The 19,374-nt window shown below is 63.9% G+C and overlaps 2 protein-coding genes across 3 annotated transcripts; one reads left to right on the plus strand and one right to left on the minus strand.

Moving 5' to 3' along the window:
• Positions 1-20: 20 nt before the first annotated feature.
• On the minus strand, positions 21-15,589 carry LOC103306703 (aquaporin-4). Its single transcript, XM_065575910.1, has 7 exons — positions 15,444-15,589; positions 12,713-12,777; positions 11,409-11,486; positions 6,416-6,775; positions 5,306-5,470; positions 5,018-5,098; positions 21-3,994 (listed from the first exon to the last, which is right to left on the minus strand). The coding sequence occupies exons 4-7, from the start codon at positions 6,623-6,625 to the stop codon at positions 3,779-3,781; spliced, it is 672 nt and encodes a 223-aa protein (XP_065431982.1). The 5' UTR covers positions 6,626-6,775; positions 11,409-11,486; positions 12,713-12,777; positions 15,444-15,589; the 3' UTR covers positions 21-3,778.
• On the plus strand, positions 9,330-18,338 carry SPRYD4 (SPRY domain containing 4). Of its 2 annotated transcripts, none has more exons than XM_024111750.3 (2): positions 9,330-9,459; positions 16,294-18,338. In XM_024111750.3, exons 1-2 carry the CDS (start codon positions 9,432-9,434, stop codon positions 16,839-16,841), a joined length of 576 nt encoding a protein of 191 aa, XP_023967518.1. In that variant the 5' UTR covers positions 9,330-9,431; the 3' UTR covers positions 16,842-18,338. The 2 variants fall into 2 exon arrangements, with proteins under 2 accessions (XP_023967518.1, XP_042700068.1); XM_042844134.2 differs by lacking the exon at positions 9,330-9,459 and adding an exon at positions 14,676-14,834.
• The last annotated feature ends 1,036 nt before the right edge of the window (positions 18,339-19,374 follow it).

Genomic DNA, 19,374 nt, shown 5'->3' on the forward strand with positions numbered 1-19,374 from the left:
GACTCTTAACCCCTTCATTGCCTGCAGCAGGGATGGGCTGTGCTTGGCTGTATAAAGGCCCCCCTCTCCCCCCGGCTGATGCCAAGAGGGAGGGACAGGCTGCGGAAGGGACTCGGGGGCGGGGGGAGGCAGGGGGGGTCGAGCCCCTGTGGCGACGTCTTTCTGCCCCCCACCCCGGGAAGAGCCCTCCTGTCCCGCCGACCCAGAGTTCAGCCGCTCCCTGCCACCCAAAGAACGGGCAGAGCTCAGGACACGGAGCAGGACTGTCTCGGGGGGGGGGACGGAGCTGCCCCCCAAGTCACCTCTCCTATCCTGTGGGGGGAAATCAGTTCTCCTCTTCCCTGGCGTCCAGCCCTTGGGGACTCAGCGAAGTGGCCGGGGGGGAGATGCCGGGCAAAGGGGGCGTTATGGGCCCGTAATGGGCCGAGGGGGGTTGGGTTCTCTGGAGCAGAACTGGGGGCAGCATGGATCCCTCATGGTATTTCTGGGGAACCACCAGACCGTGTGTGGGGGGTGTGCTGCTGGCCCCATCCCGGGGCATCCGAGCCCCTCAGGACACCAGAACAACCTAGTCCTGGGGCCAGGCCCCATCTCCTGCCACGCTGGCTCCTCGCGGCCGCCCAGGAGAAACGCTGCGGGGACAGGAGAGCAGCTGCCGGGTCCGTGGCACGGGGCAGGGGGTGGGGTCAGGCTTCCCCATGCAGTTCAGCCAGTGCCCCCAGTCCCCAGGCACAGCCGGGCTCCCCCCAGCTCTGCTGACGCCCCTCACTCCCGACCCGCAGCCCCTTTGCTACTCCCGTCCTCCCCATCTACACCCCCATTCCTCCCCCCCATGCCGTGCTGCCCGCCCCTCGCATGTCCTGCCCTCCTTACGCCCTGCGGCCCCGCACCATGTCTTGGTGGCGCTTGCCAGCGGTGCCAGTCCAGGGGCACCACATCAGCATCTGGCAGGGACCAAATTGGGAAGATTTTTTTCTCTCGGCCCTGGGCGACAAAACCCCTAGGGCCACCCCTGCCCTGGCCTGCCCTGGCGACCCCTGTGCTGGCGTGAGCTGGGTGGGCTCTCCGCACCCCTGCGGCGCCCAGCGCCCTCGGTCCTGCCAGGATGGGGTTCTGGCAAGGACCCGGGTGATTGGGGTTACCCTGAGCGGAGGGGCCAGGGTTAGACCTGAGCCCAACCCGCGCCACTGCCCGGATCCCCACCCCGAGCTGGAGGCGCGGAGGTCAAACCCCATTCCCATCTGAAGCACCCCCCGGATCAGTCCCCTGGGGGCTGCAGGATCAGGCCCGTGCTGTGCCCCTCCCCCTCTCTGGGGGGGATTTTGTCTCTCCAGCACTTTGCAGCCCATTCAATGGGCCCAGTTGTTTGCCAGGAAGGTTTACTCAGCGCTGGCTTAACGGGAGCTAATTCCCCGAAGCCGCCGGGGATTAGCTGCGGCCGCGCCATTGGGCGGGCGGGCGAGAATCTGCCAGGCCTGCAAGCAGCCAGGATAATGGGTTTGCTTCGCTCAGCACCCACCGAGCGCCCGGCCGGGCCTCGGCTGTCGGACCCGGGCTGGGGGGATGGGAACCCACATGCCCTCACTCGCAGCCGCTCTGCTCTAGTTCGGGGTCTGACTTTCGAATTCAGGAGGGGGGAGTCTGGGGGGGCTATTTGTGTCTGGTGCTGTACACCCCTCAAAAGCTTTATGCACCCACAACACACACCTCCGGAGACTGTTCTCCCTGATTTACAGGTGGGGAAACTGAGGCACACAGACTAGCGAAGTGACTTGCCCAATGTCACACACAGCGAGTCTGTGGCAGAGCCAGGACCAGAACCCAGGAGTCCTGGCTCCCAGCCCCCCGCTCTAACCACTAGCCCCACTCCCCTCCCAGAGCCAGGGATAGAACCCATGAGTCCTGGCTCCCAGCCCCACCATAGGGTGACCAGACAGCAAGTGTGAAAAATCAGGACGGGGGTGCGGGGTAATAGGCACTGATATAGACAAAACCCCAAATATCGGGACTGTCCCTATAAAATCAGGACATCTGGTCACCCTAACCCACTAGCCCCACTCCCCTCCCAGAGCCAGGGACAGAACCCAGGAGTCCTGGCGCCCAGCCCCCCCTGCTCTAACCCTTTGGCCCCTGCTCCGGTGCCAACTGGCATCCAAGACTCCCCGGCGATGGTTGTCATGGTGGCAGGGCTAGTTACCCCTCTGCTCCCCCCCCAGCGTCTGCCCTCAGGCCTTTACCCCCCCCGGCAGAACCCCCCAATTCTCCACTCCCAGACCAGGCCCTGGGGCTACGGCCCCAGGCAGATCCATCCTGCTTCCAGCTGGGCCCGGCCCCCGCGGCTCTCCGGGCCCTGACGCACAGACCAGGCAGCTCGTCTCCCAACGCCGGCTTTAATCGGGGCAGCATGTGGGGGAAAAGGGGGTTAAACCCACCGACAGGCCACGCCCACGGCTGTCGTCCCTCGGACCCTGCCATGGCGCTCGTTCAGCAGGTGCCAGCCGGATTCCCCTGAGCGACGTGCCCGTTCCAGCCCCTGCCTCAGCCCCTCTGCCCTCCTGCATTCCCGGCCCCCTTCCTGCCCCAGGGGTTGCTGAGACGTGGGGTATCTTGAGCCCGCTTGTTTTCCCTGCCAGCCCCCCATTAAACTAACCCGGCCTGCCAGCCAGCCAGCCCTCTGCCCCACGGATCACGTCGCTCCAGGGGGGCCCAGGGGACGCTGAGAACGAGCAGCCGGCTGCAGCCAGAGCGGGGTGAGCCCCGCTCCCAAGTGGTGCCGCTGGCTTGTGGGGGCGATCAGCAGTTCTGGGGGGGCCGCGTGCGAGAACCTGTAGCCAGGGCAGCGCGTGTCTGTGGGACAAGGGAGGGTCCAGACCTATGGGCAAACCCAGCCTGCGAAGGGGGGGGGCACGAAGCCAGAGGCCGTTTTGCCCTTGTTCTCGGTGGCTGTGGGGTCCGTGTGGCGCTCAGTGATCAGGCTGGCCCCAGCTGCTTTGGGGCCCCCTGTCTGGGGAGCCCCAACGCCCCACGGGGCTGTGGGAACAGCAATGGCGCAGGGACGTGGAGGGCCCGCAGGGTGCAGTGAACCAGGCCGGGCTACGCCACCCGCTGCTGCCCGCCTGGGAGCAAACCAGGAGCCTGCCAATAATTATCAACAGTCACAGGGGCCGGCGGGCTCCCAGCCAGCACCAGGGCGGTGGGCATGGACCGTGCCAGAGCTATCCTCACCCACAACGAACCCTGGCACGGTGCCAGCACTGCCGGAGTGTGCCTCGCACCCCCGCAGGAGTCAGGGGAGCGGCACTGCCATTTTGAGAGGGGGAAACTGAGGCACGGAAAGCGGGCAGTCACGCACTCAGTGAGTGGCATTGCTGCGGATAGAACCCAGGAGTCCTGGCTCCCAGCCCCACCCTGCTCTAACCACTAGACCCCACTCTCCTCCCTAAACCAGAGATAGAACCCAGGAGTCCTAGCACCCAGTCCCCCGTTCTATGCACAGGCTACGCTGTCTGTCCAAAAGTGGTGGCCCTGTGTCCCTGAGCCCCAGGACTGAGCTGTGGCAGGTTCTGATCCGAAGTGGCCCTGGTCTTGCCCATCCCCTGCCCCCACCGGTGGATGCTGGGTGCAGCTGGCACCAGATCTGGAGCAGCACTGGGGGTGGGGGTCGCTCAGTGGGGCTAGCAGGGGGGTGAGGGTGGGCTGGATCACGACAGTAGGGGGTGGCTCATGGAGGCTGGCAGGTCCTTGGGGGGCAGGACAGGGCAGGGGAGGCCGCACTGGCTCAGCGCTGCTCCCCCTTGGGGGGCGGCTTGGCCCGGGCGGCGTCCTGGGGGGCGGTGGAGAGGGAGGAGCGGGACACGCTGGCCGTCTCCACAATGTCGATGTCCCGGCAGGTCAGGCAGGCGACCAGCTTCTCCCGCGAAGCGCTGGAGGCGAAGAGAAACTCGTAGGAGAGGCCGGCCAGCACCGCGCCCAGCGAGGGGCCGATCCAGTACACCTGTGGGGGGGGGGTCAGGGGTCAGACAGGGCCCAGCGAGACCCCGTACACCTGGGTGGAGGGACAGGGGTCAGACAGGGCCCAGCGAGATCCCGTACACCTGGGGGGGGGACAGGGGTCAGACAGGGCCCAGCGAGATCCTGTACACCTGGGGGGGGGACAGGGGTCAGACAGGGCCCAGCGAGATCCTGTACACCTGGGGGGGCGTCAGACAGGGCCCAGCGAGATCCCATACACCTGGGGGGGGGGAACAGGAGTCAGACAGGGCCCAGCGAGATCCAGTACACCTGGGGGGGGGGACACAGGGGTCAGACAGGGCCCAGCGAGATCCCGTACACCTGGGGGGGGGACAGGGGTCAGACAGGGCCCACCGAGATCCCGTACACCTGGGGGGGGACAGGGGTCAGACAGGGCCCAGCGAGACCCCGTACACCTGGGGGGGGGGACAGGGGTCAGACAGGGCCCACCGAGATCCCGTACACCTGGGGGGGCGGGGACAGGGGTCAGACAGGGCTCAGCGAGATCCCGTACACCTGGGGGGGGACAGGGGTCAGACAGGGCCCACCGAGATCCCGTACACCTGGGGGGGGGGACAGGGGTCAGACAGGGCCCAGCGAGATCCCGTACACCTGCGGGGGGGGGCACAGGAGTCAGACAGGGCCCAGCGAGATCCCGTACACCTGGGGGGGCGGGGACAGGGGTCAGACAGGGCCCAGCGAGACCCCGTACACCTGGGGGGGGGGACAGGGGTCAGACAGGGCCCAGCGAGACCCCGTACACCTGGGGGGGGGGACACAGGGGTCAGACAGGGCCCAGCGAGACCCCGTACACCTGGGGGTGGGGACAGGGGTCAGACAGGGCCCAGCGAGATCCCGTACACCTCGGGGGGGGGCACGGGTCACCCTCCTCACATGCCCACTGCCGGATGCTCAGCTCCAGGTCATGGACCCAACATGGTCTTTGCTGGCTGGGTCAGCCCCCCCGCCCCCCTGTGCCCCCCCTGCGCACCCCAGCCTGGCTCACCCAGTGATGGTCCCAGATGCCCGTCAGGACGGCCGGGCCCAGCGATCTGGCTGGGTTCATGCTGCCCCCAGAGAACGTCCCCTGCAGAGATGGGAGGGCAGGGGGGTGAGCGGACATTGCACGGGGATGGGGGGAGTCGGCCCCATGGAGCCATAGAGGGAGGGCAAGGCTGCGCCAGCGGGATCCCGGGGGGCCAGCCCCTCCCCCCGGGCCAGGCTCTGGGGGGCTGTTCCCCATCCGCCGGCCCAGCCTTGCCCTCCCTTGGGGCGGGGTGGGGGCGCCTCTTACCGCGGCCAGCGCTCCGGCCGTCACGGAGAAGCCAATGGCCAGGCCGCCCGGTTCGCCCGCCCCCCGGCGCCGCTGGTCCTCCACAGCGAAGATGGTGAAGACGAGCTGGAAGGTGGAGAAGGTCTCCATGGCGAGTGCCTGCCCAGCGTTGCCCTCGCTGCTCACCTGCGCCCAGGGACAAGACAAGCTCACACCTGGTCCTGGCCCGGCCCTCAGGCCACGTGGGCGGCAGGGAGAACCCGGGGCCCCTGGGCGCTCACCCCTGGGGGCATCAGGGGCTGTGTTGGTGTCTTGGTGACCCAGCAGCGAGAGGTCTGGGGGGGGTTCCCTCTGGGCTGGGGGGACAGTGAAGGGGGATCAAATCCGGGGCCCAGTCAAGGCGGGATCCCTGCTCCTTGGGCATGGGAAGGTGGGAGTCTGACGGGTGGCCCTGTCCACAGGGCCGGGGGGCGACACTTCCACTGGGGAGAGGGGTGGCACTGCCAATGGGTGCTGGGGTTTCAGGGCAGCACTGCCAATGGGGCACTGGGGGTTCAGGATGGCACTGCCAAAGGGGTGAAGGGGGCTCAGGGTGGCACTGCCAGTGGGGCTGGGGGGTCAGGGTGGCACTGCCAATGAGGCACTGGGGTTCAGGGTGGCACTGCCAATGGGGTGAAGGGGGGGTCAGGGTGGCACTGCCAATGAGGCACTGGGGTTCAGGGTGGCACTGCCAATGGGGTGAAGGGGGGGTCAGGGTGGCACTGCCAATGGGGCACTGGGGGTTCAGGGTGGCACTGCCAATGGGGTGAAGGGGGGGTCAGGATGGCACTGCCAATGGGGCACTGGGGGTTCAGGGTGGCACTGCCAATGGGGTGAAGGGGGTCAGGGTGGCACTGCCAATGGGGGTTTCAGTGTGGCACTGCCAATGGGGGGCCGGGGCGGCAGTGCTGTCCCCCCAGAAGGCAGGTGCACCCTGTATCGGTAGCCAGGGCACACACGTCTGTCGGGCCACCCCAGGGCCCGGTTACCCAGCCCCTCCCAACGCCCACGGGCCCCAGGCAGACGCCGGGGAGCCCAGGGCCCGAGGGGCAGCTGGGGCGGGGTCCCCAGCGACCCAGCTCAGACACTCACCCTGGTGACGAGGTGGCTGGCGGCTGCCACGGGCAGCGCCAGGTAGACGGCGGCCGAGGCCAGGATGGCGCCCAGGCACTGGGCCAGGACATAGGCGGCTCCGCGCAGGGCGTCCAGCTTGCGGGTGCAGAGGAAGGCCAGGGTGAGCGCCGGGTTGGCCTGGGCCCCGCTGACCTCGCCGAAGCAGTGAGCCAGCCCCACGGCCGCCATCCCGGCCGTCAGAGCCGGCTGCAGGGCGGGTGGGGCTGTGACGCGCCCGGGGCCGTCGGGGCACGAGGCCCCCAGCACCAGCCAGACGAAGATCAGGGTGCCAACCACCTCCGCCAGCAGGGAGCGCCAGAACCGCCGGCTCCGCAGCTCCTGCGGGGGGGGGGGGGGGGGGGCGACAGTCAGCAACCAAGTGGGGGGGAACCATGGCAACAGATTTGGGGGTGTCTGGTCTCATAGCAACGGGCGGGGGGTCTGGAACCATGGCTGCAGAGGGGACACTGTGGGGAGGGGAGGTCACAGGGCAGGTAGGTGAATATGGACGGACAGAGGGACATGGGCGGGTGGGTGCATATGGATGGACCGACAGACACGGGTGGGTGGATATGGACAGATGGACGGATGTGGGTGGGTGGATATGGACGGACGGACGGATGGACACAGGTGGGTGGATGGATATGGACAGATGGATGGACACGGGCGGGTGGGTGGATATGGACGGACGGGCGGATGGACAGGTGGATGGGTGGATATGGATGGATGGACAGGGGGACATGGGCGGGTGGGTGGATATGGACAGATGGATGGGCACGGGCGGGTGGGTGGATATGGACGGATGGACACAGGTGGGTGGATGGATATGGACAGATGCATGGACACGGGCGGGTGGGTGGATATGGACAGACGGGCGGATGGACAGGTGGATGGGTGGATATGGACGGATGGACAGAGGGGCACGGGCGGGTGGGTAGATATGGATGGATGGACATGGGTGGGCGGGGTGGACATGGATGGACAGATGGACACGGGCGGGTGGATATGGACGGATGGGTGGATGGGTGGATATGGATGGATGGATGGACGGACGGGTGGGTGGGTGGACATGGATGGACGGGCAGATGGGTGGATATGGACAGATGGACACGGGCGGGTGGACATGGACGGACGGGCGGATGGGTGGATATGGATGGATGGACACGGGCAGGTGGGTGGATATGGACGGACGGACACGGGCAGGTGGGTGGATATGGACGGATGGGCGGACGGATGGGTGGATATGGACGGACAGGAGGGTGGGTGGATATGGATGGATGGGTGGATATGGACGGACGGATGGACGGGGGGGTGGGTGGATATGGATGGACGGGCGGGTGGGTGGATATGGATGGACGGATGGACACGGGCTGGTGGACATGGACGGACGGATGGGCAGGGAGTACAGAGAAGTTCTCCCAGACGTCCCAGGTGCCCCATAGCCAGGGCTCAGCTGCCCACTGGGTGCTGGGGTGCGGGCGAGGTGGGCAGCCCTTACCTCGCCGATGGCCATGCTGCCCGCCTGGCTCCTGCGGGCTCTGCTCTGGGAGACACAGGGTGCTGCGCTGCTCTCCCTCCAGGGATCCTCAGACCCCCCTCCCTCCCCTCCCCTCCGGGCCGGGCTCCTCTTAAAGGTACAGCAGCCTTGGGCTCTGGGCAAGGGGCCGGAGGGGCATCGGGGCAGAGCCCGAGGGTGCCCGCTGGGCAGAGGGGGCAGCAATGTGCTTCCAGGGACACCTGCTCCTGGGAACTCCCCAGTCTCCTCAACCAAACCTACAGCAACCAATCCCCACCCACATGCTGTTCTCCTGACCCACAGCCCCCTACCGCCCCAGCCCTGGGCTCCTCCGCTCCCCCCAGCACTGCCAACACCCCACATTCTCTGTAACTCCTGCCCCGGGCCCCCCGTCACCTCCAGCTCTGCTGATGCTCCTCACTCCCGACCCGCAGCCCCCCCCATTCCAGTCCCGGGCCCCCCGTCACCCCCTGCTCTGCTGATGCTTCTCACTCCTGACCCGCAGCCCCCCCCCCCCCCCCCGCTATTCCAGAACTCGGCTTCTCCTGAGCAGAAATTGCCAGTTTCTTTATTGGGGACCCGGGGGGGGCTGTCAGGACCAACCTGTGCTCACAGCTCCTGAGCCCAGGGCCAGACAGGGAGGCTGCCCATGGAAAACCCCGGCTGCCCTGGGAGCGTCACTGGGCCCTGGGGGTCAGCTGGTGCCAGGCCAGAGCCAGCGGGACCTTGGGCAGCGGAACTAGGACCAGTGGGGGGGGGCTGAGGAGGAGCAGCCCCCTTGGGTCTGGAATAGGCAAGACAGGGCGGGGGGGTTGGGGTCTGCGATGGGCAGGGTCAGGGGGAGATTGGGGTCTGGGATGGGCAGGGCTGGGGGAGAGGTTTGGGGTCTGGGATGGGCAGGGCCAGGGGGAGATTGGGGTCTGGGATGGGCAGGGCCGGGGGAGGAGGGTTGGGGTCTGCGATGGGCAGGGCCCGGGTGGGGGGGGGGGAGGTTGGGGTCTGGGATGGGCAGGGTCGGGGGAGGAGGGTTGGGGTCTGCGATGGGCAGGGCCCGGGTGCGGGGGGGGAGGTTGGAGTCTGGGATGGGCAGAGCTGGGGGGAGAGGTTTGGGGTCTGGGATGGGCAGGGCCAGGGGGAGGTTGGGGTCTGGGATGGGCAGAGCTGGGGGGAGAGGTTTGGGGTCTGGGATGGGCAGGGCCAGGGGGAGGTTGGGGTCTGGGATGGGCAGAGCTGGGGGGAGAGGTTTGGGGTCTGGGATGGGCAGGGCCCCTGTGTGTGGGGGTGTCTGACTCCCAACCTGAAAGCGGGGAGGTGGGCGGGGGTGGAGGGTGGGGGGAGTTTGGTGACTCAGGCACCTGGAAACCAGCGGGTGCCATGGCAACCTGCCCCTTTGAATCTCAAACAGGAGCCCAAGGCCTTTCTGAAGGGGGTTGTCAGGACGACCATTGTTCAGGGCTGGGATTCTCCCTCCTACCGGAGATGAAAGGACCTGGGAGCGTGTGCACAGGTGAGTGTGAACGTCTGTGCCAGTGAGTGTGCGCAGGCAGGGGGAGGTTGTGGGTGCAAGGAGCGGGGGTGGGGCTATGGGGCTGGGGGCTGTGATTGGGGGTGCGAGTCTCCTCTCACGCCGCTGTCACACCCATGGACCACTCCCCAGCCCCAGCACGGGGGCACCGATCCCAGCGGGGGCCTCTGGAGACGCCAGTAGCACCAGTGCCCCAGGAAAGGCCCCCGCCGGACACCGGGACACACGGGGGAGCGTCCGCGGGGGCACCGGGCGCACGGGTCTGCGGATGAGCATGTGTCTGTATCAATCGCCCCATTGTAGAGCCAGGGAAAGTGAGGCGCAGGGGAAGCAATTCCTATTGGTGCAGCTGCGAAAGAACCCAGGAGTCCGGCCACAGTGCAGGAGGGGGACAGCGCTGGGCTGCCTGGGCTTCCAACCCCCTTCGACCGGAGGCCAGGGCCCTAAAGCCACTGGAGCCGTCCCTGGAGAATTCCCCTCCGCGCTGCCCCCCAGTGTTGCCCCCCGCCATCCCCCAAGAGCTCCAGCTGGAGTCAGCGGGCCTTTAGAGCTGAAGCACCCGGCTCAGCAAAAGCTGGGGGCGCGGCGGCCCCGGGCTGACCCCGGCCGGTGCCGCGCTGGCCCTATTCTTCCTGCCATTCTCTGCCTGGCGCGTGCTGACTTGCTGCAAAGCACCAGAACAATCAGCGGCCTCAATAGGTGAAACAAAGCCCCCCTCATCCCCCCCCGCTGCCACCCAGCTGGGACTCCAGCCCCCCCCCCCCCCCAACACACCCACGCTGGGCGGGCGGCCCTGTCAGCCCCCATCAGCATCAAACGCCGGCCCAGCGAGAGCCCAGTTCTGCCCACCGCTGCTGCAGCCCTCGCTGCGCCCGCCCATGGGTGGGCACCGACGTTACTCTCCCCGTGCCAGCTCCCTGCCCGCCCCAGCCACCACGTGGGTGCCCCTGTCGTTGGCATCTCCACCCTCCACCCGTCCCTGTGCACACAGCTCCTCTTGTGCCCCCCCAGAGCTAGGCACTATGTTCAAAGAGCCTCTCCCCCACAGGGAACCACAGAGACACCCCCCAGTGAGGACCAGGGAGAAGCCCCCTCTCCCCTTTGCATGGAGCAGTTGCTGCTGTCCCATCGTGCCTTTATCCAACACCCACTGGGGATGACAAACTCCCCCTCCCGCCTTTCAGCCCCAATCCCTGGCACCGCTGCCCACACACGGCAGCAACTGGGGCTGTGCCCGGAGGGAAGGTGTTTGCGTTGTCCTGCCTCCCCGGCTCTCCTCCCCCCTCTGGGAGCCATGGGATGAGGTGAGACTGATCTGAGACCTGCTGGTCTGGGGCAGGACAAACCAGCCTCATATTCCCCCCACCCCAGGGTGACCAGATAGCAACTGTGGAAAAACGGGACGGGGGTGGGGGGTAACAGGCGCCTATATAAGAAAAAGTCCCCAAAAATGGGACTGTCCCTATCAAAATGGGACATCTGGTCACCCTACCCCACCTTGTAAGCTTTGTGCTGTTCCAGCCAGACCATTCCTCTCCCTCCCGCCCCCAGCCAGTCAGGGGCACCTCTCAGTTCCAGGGGCTTGCTCTGTTTGGGGCATGAAACGCCCGTCCAGCCTCACCTCCTGCCCTGAGCCAGGCAGAGCGCAGGGGGACAGCGACTGGACGGGAAGCGCTCTCCCCAGGAGCAGAGGGAGGGGAATAAATGGGGCCAGGTGTGGAAGGGCCAAGGGAGAAACCTCCCTCAGAACAGAGCTTGGCCGACCTAGATCTGGGCTCCTTGTGGCATTTCCATCCTCTCGTAACTGAAATACGTGGGGCCTGTGAAAACACTGAACCCGATTATTCCGTAGCCTGGCGCTCCAGGCCCGATCCTCTGTGGCCGTGCGCCTTCTTGTGCAGTCATGTGTCCCCGCGCTGATTCTCACTCACGCAAAGAAACGTGGCATTCGTGAAACCTGGTGGAATGATTCCCACGACTGGACCATTAAAATCACCATCCACAAAAACCTGTGTAGGAAGGACAGAGGGAGACAGAGGTGGGTTTTGGGGGGGAGAGGCGCTCTAGTGAAATACACCCTTCCCTGCTTTAGAGATACTGGTAATTCAAGAACAACAAGGAGTCTGGTGGCACCTTAAAGACTAACAGATTTATTTGGGCATAAGCTTTCGTGAGTAAAAACCTCACTTCTTCGGATGCATAGAGTGAAAGTTACAGATGCAGGCATTATATACTGACACATGGAGAGCAGGGAGTTACTTCACAAGTGGAGAACCAGTGTTGACAGGGCCAATTCAATCAGGGTGGATGTAGTCCACTCCCAATAATAGATGAGGAGGTGTCAATTCCAGGAGAGGAAAAGCTGCTTCTGTAGTGAGCCAGCCACTCCCAGTCCCTATTCAAGCCCAGATTAATGGTGTTGAATTTGCAAATGAATTTTAGTTCTGCTGTTTCTCTTTGAAGTCTGTAATGGTAATTCAAGCACAGGCTCCCGAATGCATGTGGATCAACCTGCTAACTAACGACACCCAGGCAGAGGTGCTGGCGGGCGTCCGTAACAGGCCACCGCATCAAAACAGAGAACAGGGGGCGAGTTCCTCCGTTAGCACCGGTCTCTGTAATGCAGAACTGCCAACCCCAAGGTTCAAAACTCACACGTCAGGCTCACCAAAAATCATGAGATTACGTAGAAATAAGAGATTTGGTGTTGTTTTGATTCGCCTCCTGCTTTTTGAGCCTTCAGGGTGCACCGGCTTCCCATTTTGAAGCTTTCTCCACAGCCACAAGGGCTAGAAACGTACTTGTTCTTTAAGAACAAAGGCTAAAATCATCCCAGATCCACTCGACTCCAGGAGCTGGGCCTTTAAGGAAAACAATCATTATCACGAGATTTATGACAAAATCAGGAGAGCTGGCACACTGTGGAACGAACGGTGGGGTTCTTCTGGGGGGCTCTGATTTGGGAGACATATGCTGGAGATTCCCAGCTGCTGGTGGGAAAACATCATTAGCGTTTCTGGAAGTTACAGGTGGTGAAAAACTGGAGAGGATGCAGAAAAGAGCCACCCAAAAGATTTAAGGGGCTCCCCTGCCCCTAACCAATCAGAGTTTGTCCGTGGAGAGGAACGGCTCTACAACAATGCCTGACACAACAGCGAGAGATTTAAGGAGCAAACTCTGTTTGGCTGGTCAGAGAGAAGCTGGAGGGGGAGCTGATCACAGAGTGTATAAGTACCTTGCCGGGGAGATAACGCCAGACATCTAGTGGAGACCGGGAGACCAAGAACCAACAGCTGGTAGCTGAAACCAGACAAGTGCACATTAGAATGCAGCAGGCTCATTTGTATTTGTTTTTTAACAAGGAGGGTGATAAAGCATCGGAATACATTACCAGGGTCCTCAGATCAAGGCTGGCTGCCTTTCTGGAAGGTGCTTTAGCCAAACCCAGGTTATTGGGCTGAACGCAGGGGGAACAAGGTGAAAGGTCTGGCCTGTGTTGTACATTTCATGCCCACTTTGCACTGGTCTAAATGACTGCACAGGATCTGGGCTGATGGAGAATCAGGCCCGAAATACAGAGCTCCAAAAATCTCCAGCGGCTTTGCTCGTGTCACAGGGGATGTGGGTGGAACGTTACTCGGTACCAATGTTCCACAGCAGGGTGGTGGGGAACAGTGTAAGTGGCTCTGGCTCCCAGCCCCGTTCTTCCTGAGTCCCTGGGTGAAAAGAAGCCACCGGTGGCACATGCAGCTAAGGCCGCCCCCAGGCAGGTTCCAACTGAACTGTTGAGGTGATATCCAGAGCCGAGAAGGAATTGCTGTCCGCAGCTTCAACGTCACCACAGACCTGCTGTGTGACTGCGTAAGTCAGTCCCCGCCCGTGCCTCAGTTTCCCCTCCCAGCCTTTGTCATACAGTTTAAGGCCAGGGGCGAGGGGCTGTTTCTCAGCATAGGTGTGTACACCGCCCAGCACAATGGGATTCTGTTCTACTCAGGTTCTTAGCTGTCCCTCCTCAGATAGGATGGTGACGAGGGCTGTATAAATTCCTGATACACTTAGATTAGACCGAATAGTCTCTGGACTGAGAGGAAGGAGGGGCCAGTGGTTAGGGACCCAGCCTGGGACTTGGGAAACGCAGGTTCTGCCACAGACTCCCTCTGTGCGACCTTGGGTAGGTCATTCAGCCTTTCCGTGCCTCAGTTTCCCCACCTGTACACTGGTGAGAATACTCCCGCCTCACCTCTCGGGGTGTTGTGAAAATACATATGTTAAAGACTACGCGGGGCTCAGATCCTGTGGTGAGGGGGGCCAGGTGACCTTAGTGAGATCCTTGTTGGGGCAGGAACCATCCCGCCTGCTGTGTTTGTGCAGCGCCTGGCGCACTGGGGGTGCTGCTGTCAGACCCATAATAATAAAGTTGTTCTTTGTGGCACAGTCAGTTGCGGTGGCTGTCGAGGACCATGGGGACGTTACTATGGATTATAACAGGCACCGAATAGTAATAGCACTTTGCACTTCTCTGGGGCCTTCAGACCACATGGATCTGGGCAAATATCTGTGCCTGGCTCCCCCTGCCCCGCAGCTGGGCACAGAGTCAGAACAGGGGGAGCACTGGGACTAGAACCCAGGAGTCCGGGCCCCCAGCGCCCCCTGACCACTCAACCCCACACCCCTCCCAGAGCTAGGGAGAGAACCCAGGCGTCCGGGCCCCCAGCACCCCCTGACCACTCAACCCCACACCCCTCCCAGAGCTAGGGAGAGAACCCAGGTGTCCGGGCCCCCAGCGCCCCCTGACCACTCAACCCCACACCCCTCCCAGAGCTAGGGAGAGAACCCAGGTGTCCGGGCCCCCAGCGCCCCCTGACCACTCAACCCCACACCCCTCCCAGAGCTAGGGAGAGAACCCAGGCGTCCGGGCCCCCAGCACCCCCTGACCACTCAACCCCACACCCCTCCCAGAGCTAGGGAGAGAACCCAGGAGTCCGGGCCCCCAGGCACTAGACCCCACTCCCCTGCCCTCGCCAGGGATAGAACCCAGGCGTCCGGGACCCAGGGCAAGGCCCCCTAGTCAGTCCCCCAAGCTGGGCTCTGGACCAGGGACTTGCCCCGCCCCTTTGTCAGGTGGGGGGGGTCAAAGGTCACGCCTAGGCCCCGCCTCCCTGGCTCCAGCGGAAGCCAGGCCCATCCAAGATGGCGGCGCTTCCGCCCGAGTCACGTGAGGCGGGAAGGCCGGGGAGGGTGGGGACTTGTCCCACGCGACTCCAAGATGGCGGCGCCCATGCTGCGCGCTCTGCGGCGGCCGGGCTGGGGCCTGCGCGGGGCTGGGCGGCCCCGAGCGAGCGGCCCCCACCGGAGGGGTAGGCACCGGCCGGAGCCCCGCCCCCTGGGAGCCCCGCCCCCAACAGCCGCCGGGGGGGACCGCCCCCATGAAGGGCCGGCGTGGGGGGGTGGTACTGCCCCCCCCTCGGAGCCGGGGTGGGGGTGGGGGGCTGGTCCTGCCCGGCTCTGCCCCCTGACCGGGCTGGGGGTTGCTGGGCGGGCTCGGGGGGGGGCTGGTGTTTGCCTGGCCCCGCCCCCCCCCCAGGGTTGTCTCGGGGGGGGGGTCTGCGGCTGGCATGACATCACTTCCTCAACACTGACCTGCCCTGTTCCCCCCCCCCGCCTGGCCTGGGCCCGGGTCCTGCTCCCTGCACTCTTCATCCCCCTGTCCTGGGACTGGGACCCTCACTCCCATTCTCCCCGCTGGGGCAGGGTGTGGTGCCCCCCCCCCCCCCCCCAGCTGGCCTGGGCCCGGGTCCTGCTCCCTGCACTCTTCATCCCCCTGTCCTGGGACTGGGACCCTCACTCCCATTCTCCCCGCTGGGGCAGTGTGTGGTGCCCCCCCCCCGAAGGGTGGTGCAACCTTGTCAAGGGCTTTCCCAGCCCCCGATGCACGGCCCCCCCCAGCCCTGAGATCGCAGCCTGACCTTTCTCCCATTTCTCCGCCACCCGTTTCCTGGCCAGCTCGCTCTCCTCCCTGAGACTTGGCTCCCACCATGGAAAAGATGAGAGCAGCTGCAGGGGCGGCTGCTTTTACAGGGCCGTTGAGCTCAGCCCCACGGTTCAGCTTTGTTTAAGAACCATCCGGGAGTGTGATTTGCGTGGCACGAGCGCCCGGCGGGGAGCAGGGAACCTGGCTGGGTGCTCGCAGGGGTCCCCGCACCAGAGACTGGCTTCAAATCGAGAGAAATGGGCGTTGGGTTCTTTAGATCTGTCTCCTGCGTTAGGATTCACGGTTTTTCCCTGATCCTATGAAGGGTACAAACGTACTCCTACGTTTTTTGCGGGGAAGCTCTCCAGGCGCCGAGACATTTTGCAACATTTGGGGGGTTTCTTGACTCACGGTAAAATGGCAAGAGTTGGCAATGCTGCGATCGTTAATGCCTGTATCCTTGCAACGCCCCTTGTGAGAGAGGGAACTGCTATTAACTTCATTCTACTGATGGGGCAGAAGAGAGATTTTCAAAAGTGACCTGCGTGTAAGACACAGAGCAGGGTCTGTCTCTTAACTACGCCTGTGCGGTGCCTAGCAGAAAGGCCCTGATCTCAGGTGCGACTGTAACCCTAAAAATGTCAGGTGTTAGCAAAACAGGAAAGGACCCTGAAGTATCATTTTTATTTTGTGTGTCCTTTAAACCAACAATCTAGCTCCCCACCCCAGCCCACTAATGTGAACTTTCTTGGTTCTAGTCATCTTGGAGTGGAAGAATTTGCTGTCCTAGTGGATTCTTTTTGTGAGCCCTCAGTAAAACTTCCTGTCTTTTCCCTCTCCTGCAGACATCAGTTTCAAGCTAGACGAGCGAACGGCTCACAGCAGCCTGGATCTCTCCAAAAAAGACACCGGCGTCATTTACCGCATGCTGGGGATTGACCCAACCAAGGTCCCCCAGAACCCCGAGCGATTTCGGGAGTGGGCGGTGGTGTTGGGGGACGCTGCCGTGTCCAGCGGCCAGCACTACTGGGAAGTGACAGTCAAGCGCTCGCAGCAGTTCCGTATCGGCGTGGCTGATGTGGACATTTCCAGGGATGGGTGCATTGGGCACGACGACCGCTCCTGGGTGTTTGCGTACTCCCACCACAGGTGGTACGTCATGCTGGCCAATGAAACCACCCCCATCCGCAACGTTGGCAACCCCGAGCGCGTGGGGCTGCTGCTGGACTACGAGGGCAGGAAACTCAGCCTGGTGGACGTGGGCAAACAGGTGTTAATCCATACCCTGGCCACGGAGTTCCAGGGGCCCGTGGTGCCCGCGTTTGCTCTCTGGGATGGGGAGCTGCTAACTCATTCTGGGGTGGATGTGCCCAAGAACCTTCGGGACAGTTAACGGTTAACCCCAGGGCCTGGGATGTCTGGACGTGTCCTTCTGTAGGGAGATCCTTCGACGATGCTTCAACGTGAGGCAGAGAAAGGGATTTGGTCAGTCCCCTCACCCCGCTTAGTCCAGAGGGGGCGCTCTCCAGGCAGTCTAGCGCTTGCTTTCCCCTTGGGAAGGAGCAGTCCCCTCTCAGCCCCTGCTAGGAACCAACTCCAGCTCTTCTGCTCAGCGAAAGCAGGGTCCTCAGGCCAAGATTCTGTGGCTCAACCCTGGAGCAGAGAAGCCCCCCGCAGCCCCTGGGGATCCGGCAATCCTGGACTTGTTTCCCTTCTCCATCTCAGCCGGTCCTTAGGAGCTTTGTGGCCATCTGCCACTCCTGTGCCAAGTGCCCTGCCGGTCCCTGCGCCCGTCCTCACCTAGCGCCCCGTTTGGCAGATTTGGATTTGAATGACATGAGGCTTTGCTGGAGGGAGGGAAGCGTCACTGTTGCTCCCTTCTGTCTCGGGGAGGGGAGGGGAGGACAGTTGGGCACAACAGCTCTCAGCCGGACGGTCCTGCGTCTCAGCGGCGGCACCCGAACCCAGCTGGAAACCTAGATCCCGTTCCCCTCCTGTGCTGGCAAACGAGGCCGTTACACTTCCATTTCCACAAGTGCTGTATTAATACGCAGCACGGGAACCAGCTCCCTCTTCTCCTACAGCATCCCCTCCAAAGCTGTGCTCACTTCCCCCCACTGTCTAGAACCAATCAGCAGGCCCCAGGGATGGGCAGGCAAACGGATCCTGGTGCCGATGCTGCCACGTGGCTGTTCCTAGGTGAAGGGGGAAAACCCAGGAAGGAGCATTAGTTTGGGCAGGGACTTTGGGTCTGTAGCTTTCCTCTCAGCCATGGTTTGTCTGGCTGAGCCGGGGGAGGGGGAACAGTGCTACCCCCACCCCCCGACCCATTTGCCTCTGCCCCTTCGCAATCCTCCAGGGCAGGGGTGGCCAGCCTGAGGCTGAGAAGAAGCCAGAATTTACCAATGTGCATTGCCAAAGAGCCACCGTAACATGTCAGCAGCCCCCCGTCAGCTCCCCCCTCCGCCCCCAGTGTCTCCCACCCGCCAGCAGCACCGAGCCCTCCATCCCTGCACCTCCCACCCACCGCAATGAGCTGTTGTGTGGGGTGTAGGAGGCTCGGGGGGGATGAACAAGGGCACGGCAGGCTCAGGGGGAGGAGTGGGGCTGGGGCAGGGCCAGGGGTCGAGCAGTGAGCACCCTGCGGCACATTGGAAAGTTGGTGTCTGTAGCTCCACCCCCGGAGTCGGCGCCTATACAAGGAGCCGCATATTAACCTCTGAAGAGCTGCATGTGGCGCCGGAGCCACAGGTTGGCCACCCCTGCTTCAGGGGAAGATCCCATCCCTCAGCAGCCCCGGTGCATCCAGCTGCGTTCACACAAACCCAGCCCTGACTGTGTGTATTGGCGGCCAGGCGTGTCTCCCCTGTAATAAACCGGAGAATCCTCAGTGGCGTGCGTCCCCTCTCTCTGCGCCGGTGCCGGGAGGGGACTCCTAGCGAAAACAGCTGCTCCCTAAACAGTGCCCAAACGCAGCCGGGTTGGTCTGTCTGGGTCCCCCACCCGCAGCTCTGCCGGTGCTCCTCAATCCCGACCCACAGCCCCCTGCCAGCCCAGTCCTGGGCTCCCCCCAGCTCTGCCGGTGCCCCTCACTCCCGACCCACAGCCCCTGCTAGCCCAGCCCTGGGCTCCCCACCCCCAGCTCTGCCGGTGCCCCTCACTCCCGACCCGCAGCCCCCTGCTAGGCCAGCCCTGGGCTCCCCTCCCCCAGCTCTGCCGGTGCCCCTCACTCCCGACCCGCAGCCCCTGCTAGCCCAGCCCTGGTCTCCCCCCTGCTCTGCCGGTGCCCCTCACTCCCGACCCGCAGCCCCTGCTAGCCCAGCCCTGGTCTCCCCCCTGCTCTGCCGGTGCCCCTCACTCCCAACCCGCAGCCCCTGCTAGCCCAGCCCTGGGCTCCCCCCTGCTCTGCCGGTGCCCCTCACTCCTGACCCACAGCCCCTGCTAGCCCAGCCCTGGGCTCCCCCAGCCCTGCCGGTGCCCCTCACTCCCAACCCGCAGCCCCTGCTAGCCCAGCCCTGGGCTCCCACCCCCAGCTCCGCCAGTGCCCCTCACTCCCGACCCGCAGCCCCCTGTTCAGTAGGGGTCCGTCTTCCCAAAAGCCAGAATCTTGCTCTCAAATAAGGTCCCAGTGCTCCCCTCCTCTGTTCGGATTTATTAGGTGTGTAATGGTTGCACTAGGAGCTCCAGTCCTGGGCCCGTTGTGTGCGGTGCTGCACGAACAGAACAAAAAGCCGCTCCGGCCCCCAAGGAGCTCACAATCGAAGTGCGCAGACAGACCTGCTCAGAGATCTGGCCGTGCAGAAGTCGTGGGGCTAACAAGACGTGCGTTAAACCACTGCGCCAGCTGCTGTTCTCTGCCGGAGCTGCACTTCCCCCTTCCTCTGTACATGGTGCGCTCTGGGGAGGCAGCGAGACCCTCTGATCCG

Source organism: Chrysemys picta, chromosome 22 (genome assembly GCF_011386835.1).
Source record: "Chrysemys picta bellii isolate R12L10 chromosome 22, ASM1138683v2, whole genome shotgun sequence".
Lineage (NCBI taxonomy): Eukaryota > Metazoa > Chordata > Testudines > Emydidae > Chrysemys > Chrysemys picta.

What these genes read in the sequence shown, in the direction of transcription:
- LOC103306703 (XM_065575910.1), bottom strand. Translation starts at nt 6,625, where the DNA reads ATGGCGGCCGTGGGGCTGGCTCACTGCTTCGGCGAGGTCAGCGGGGCC. An exon ending in CCAGCCACCTCGTCACCAGG is followed by an intron (nt 5,471 to 6,415) that starts GTGAGTGTCTGA and finishes CCCTGGGCGCAG; the next exon opens with GTGAGCAGCGAGGGCAACGC. An exon ending in GCATCTGGGACCATCACTGG is followed by an intron (nt 3,995 to 5,017) that starts GTGAGCCAGGCT and finishes CCCCCCCCACAG; the next exon opens with GTGTACTGGATCGGCCCCTC.
- SPRYD4 (XM_042844134.2), top strand. Translation starts at nt 14,744, where the DNA reads ATGGCGGCGCCCATGCTGCGCGCTCTGCGGCGGCCGGGCTGGGGCCTG. An exon ending in GAGCGGCCCCCACCGGAGGG is followed by an intron (nt 14,835 to 16,293) that starts GTAGGCACCGGC and finishes CCTCTCCTGCAG; the next exon opens with ACATCAGTTTCAAGCTAGAC.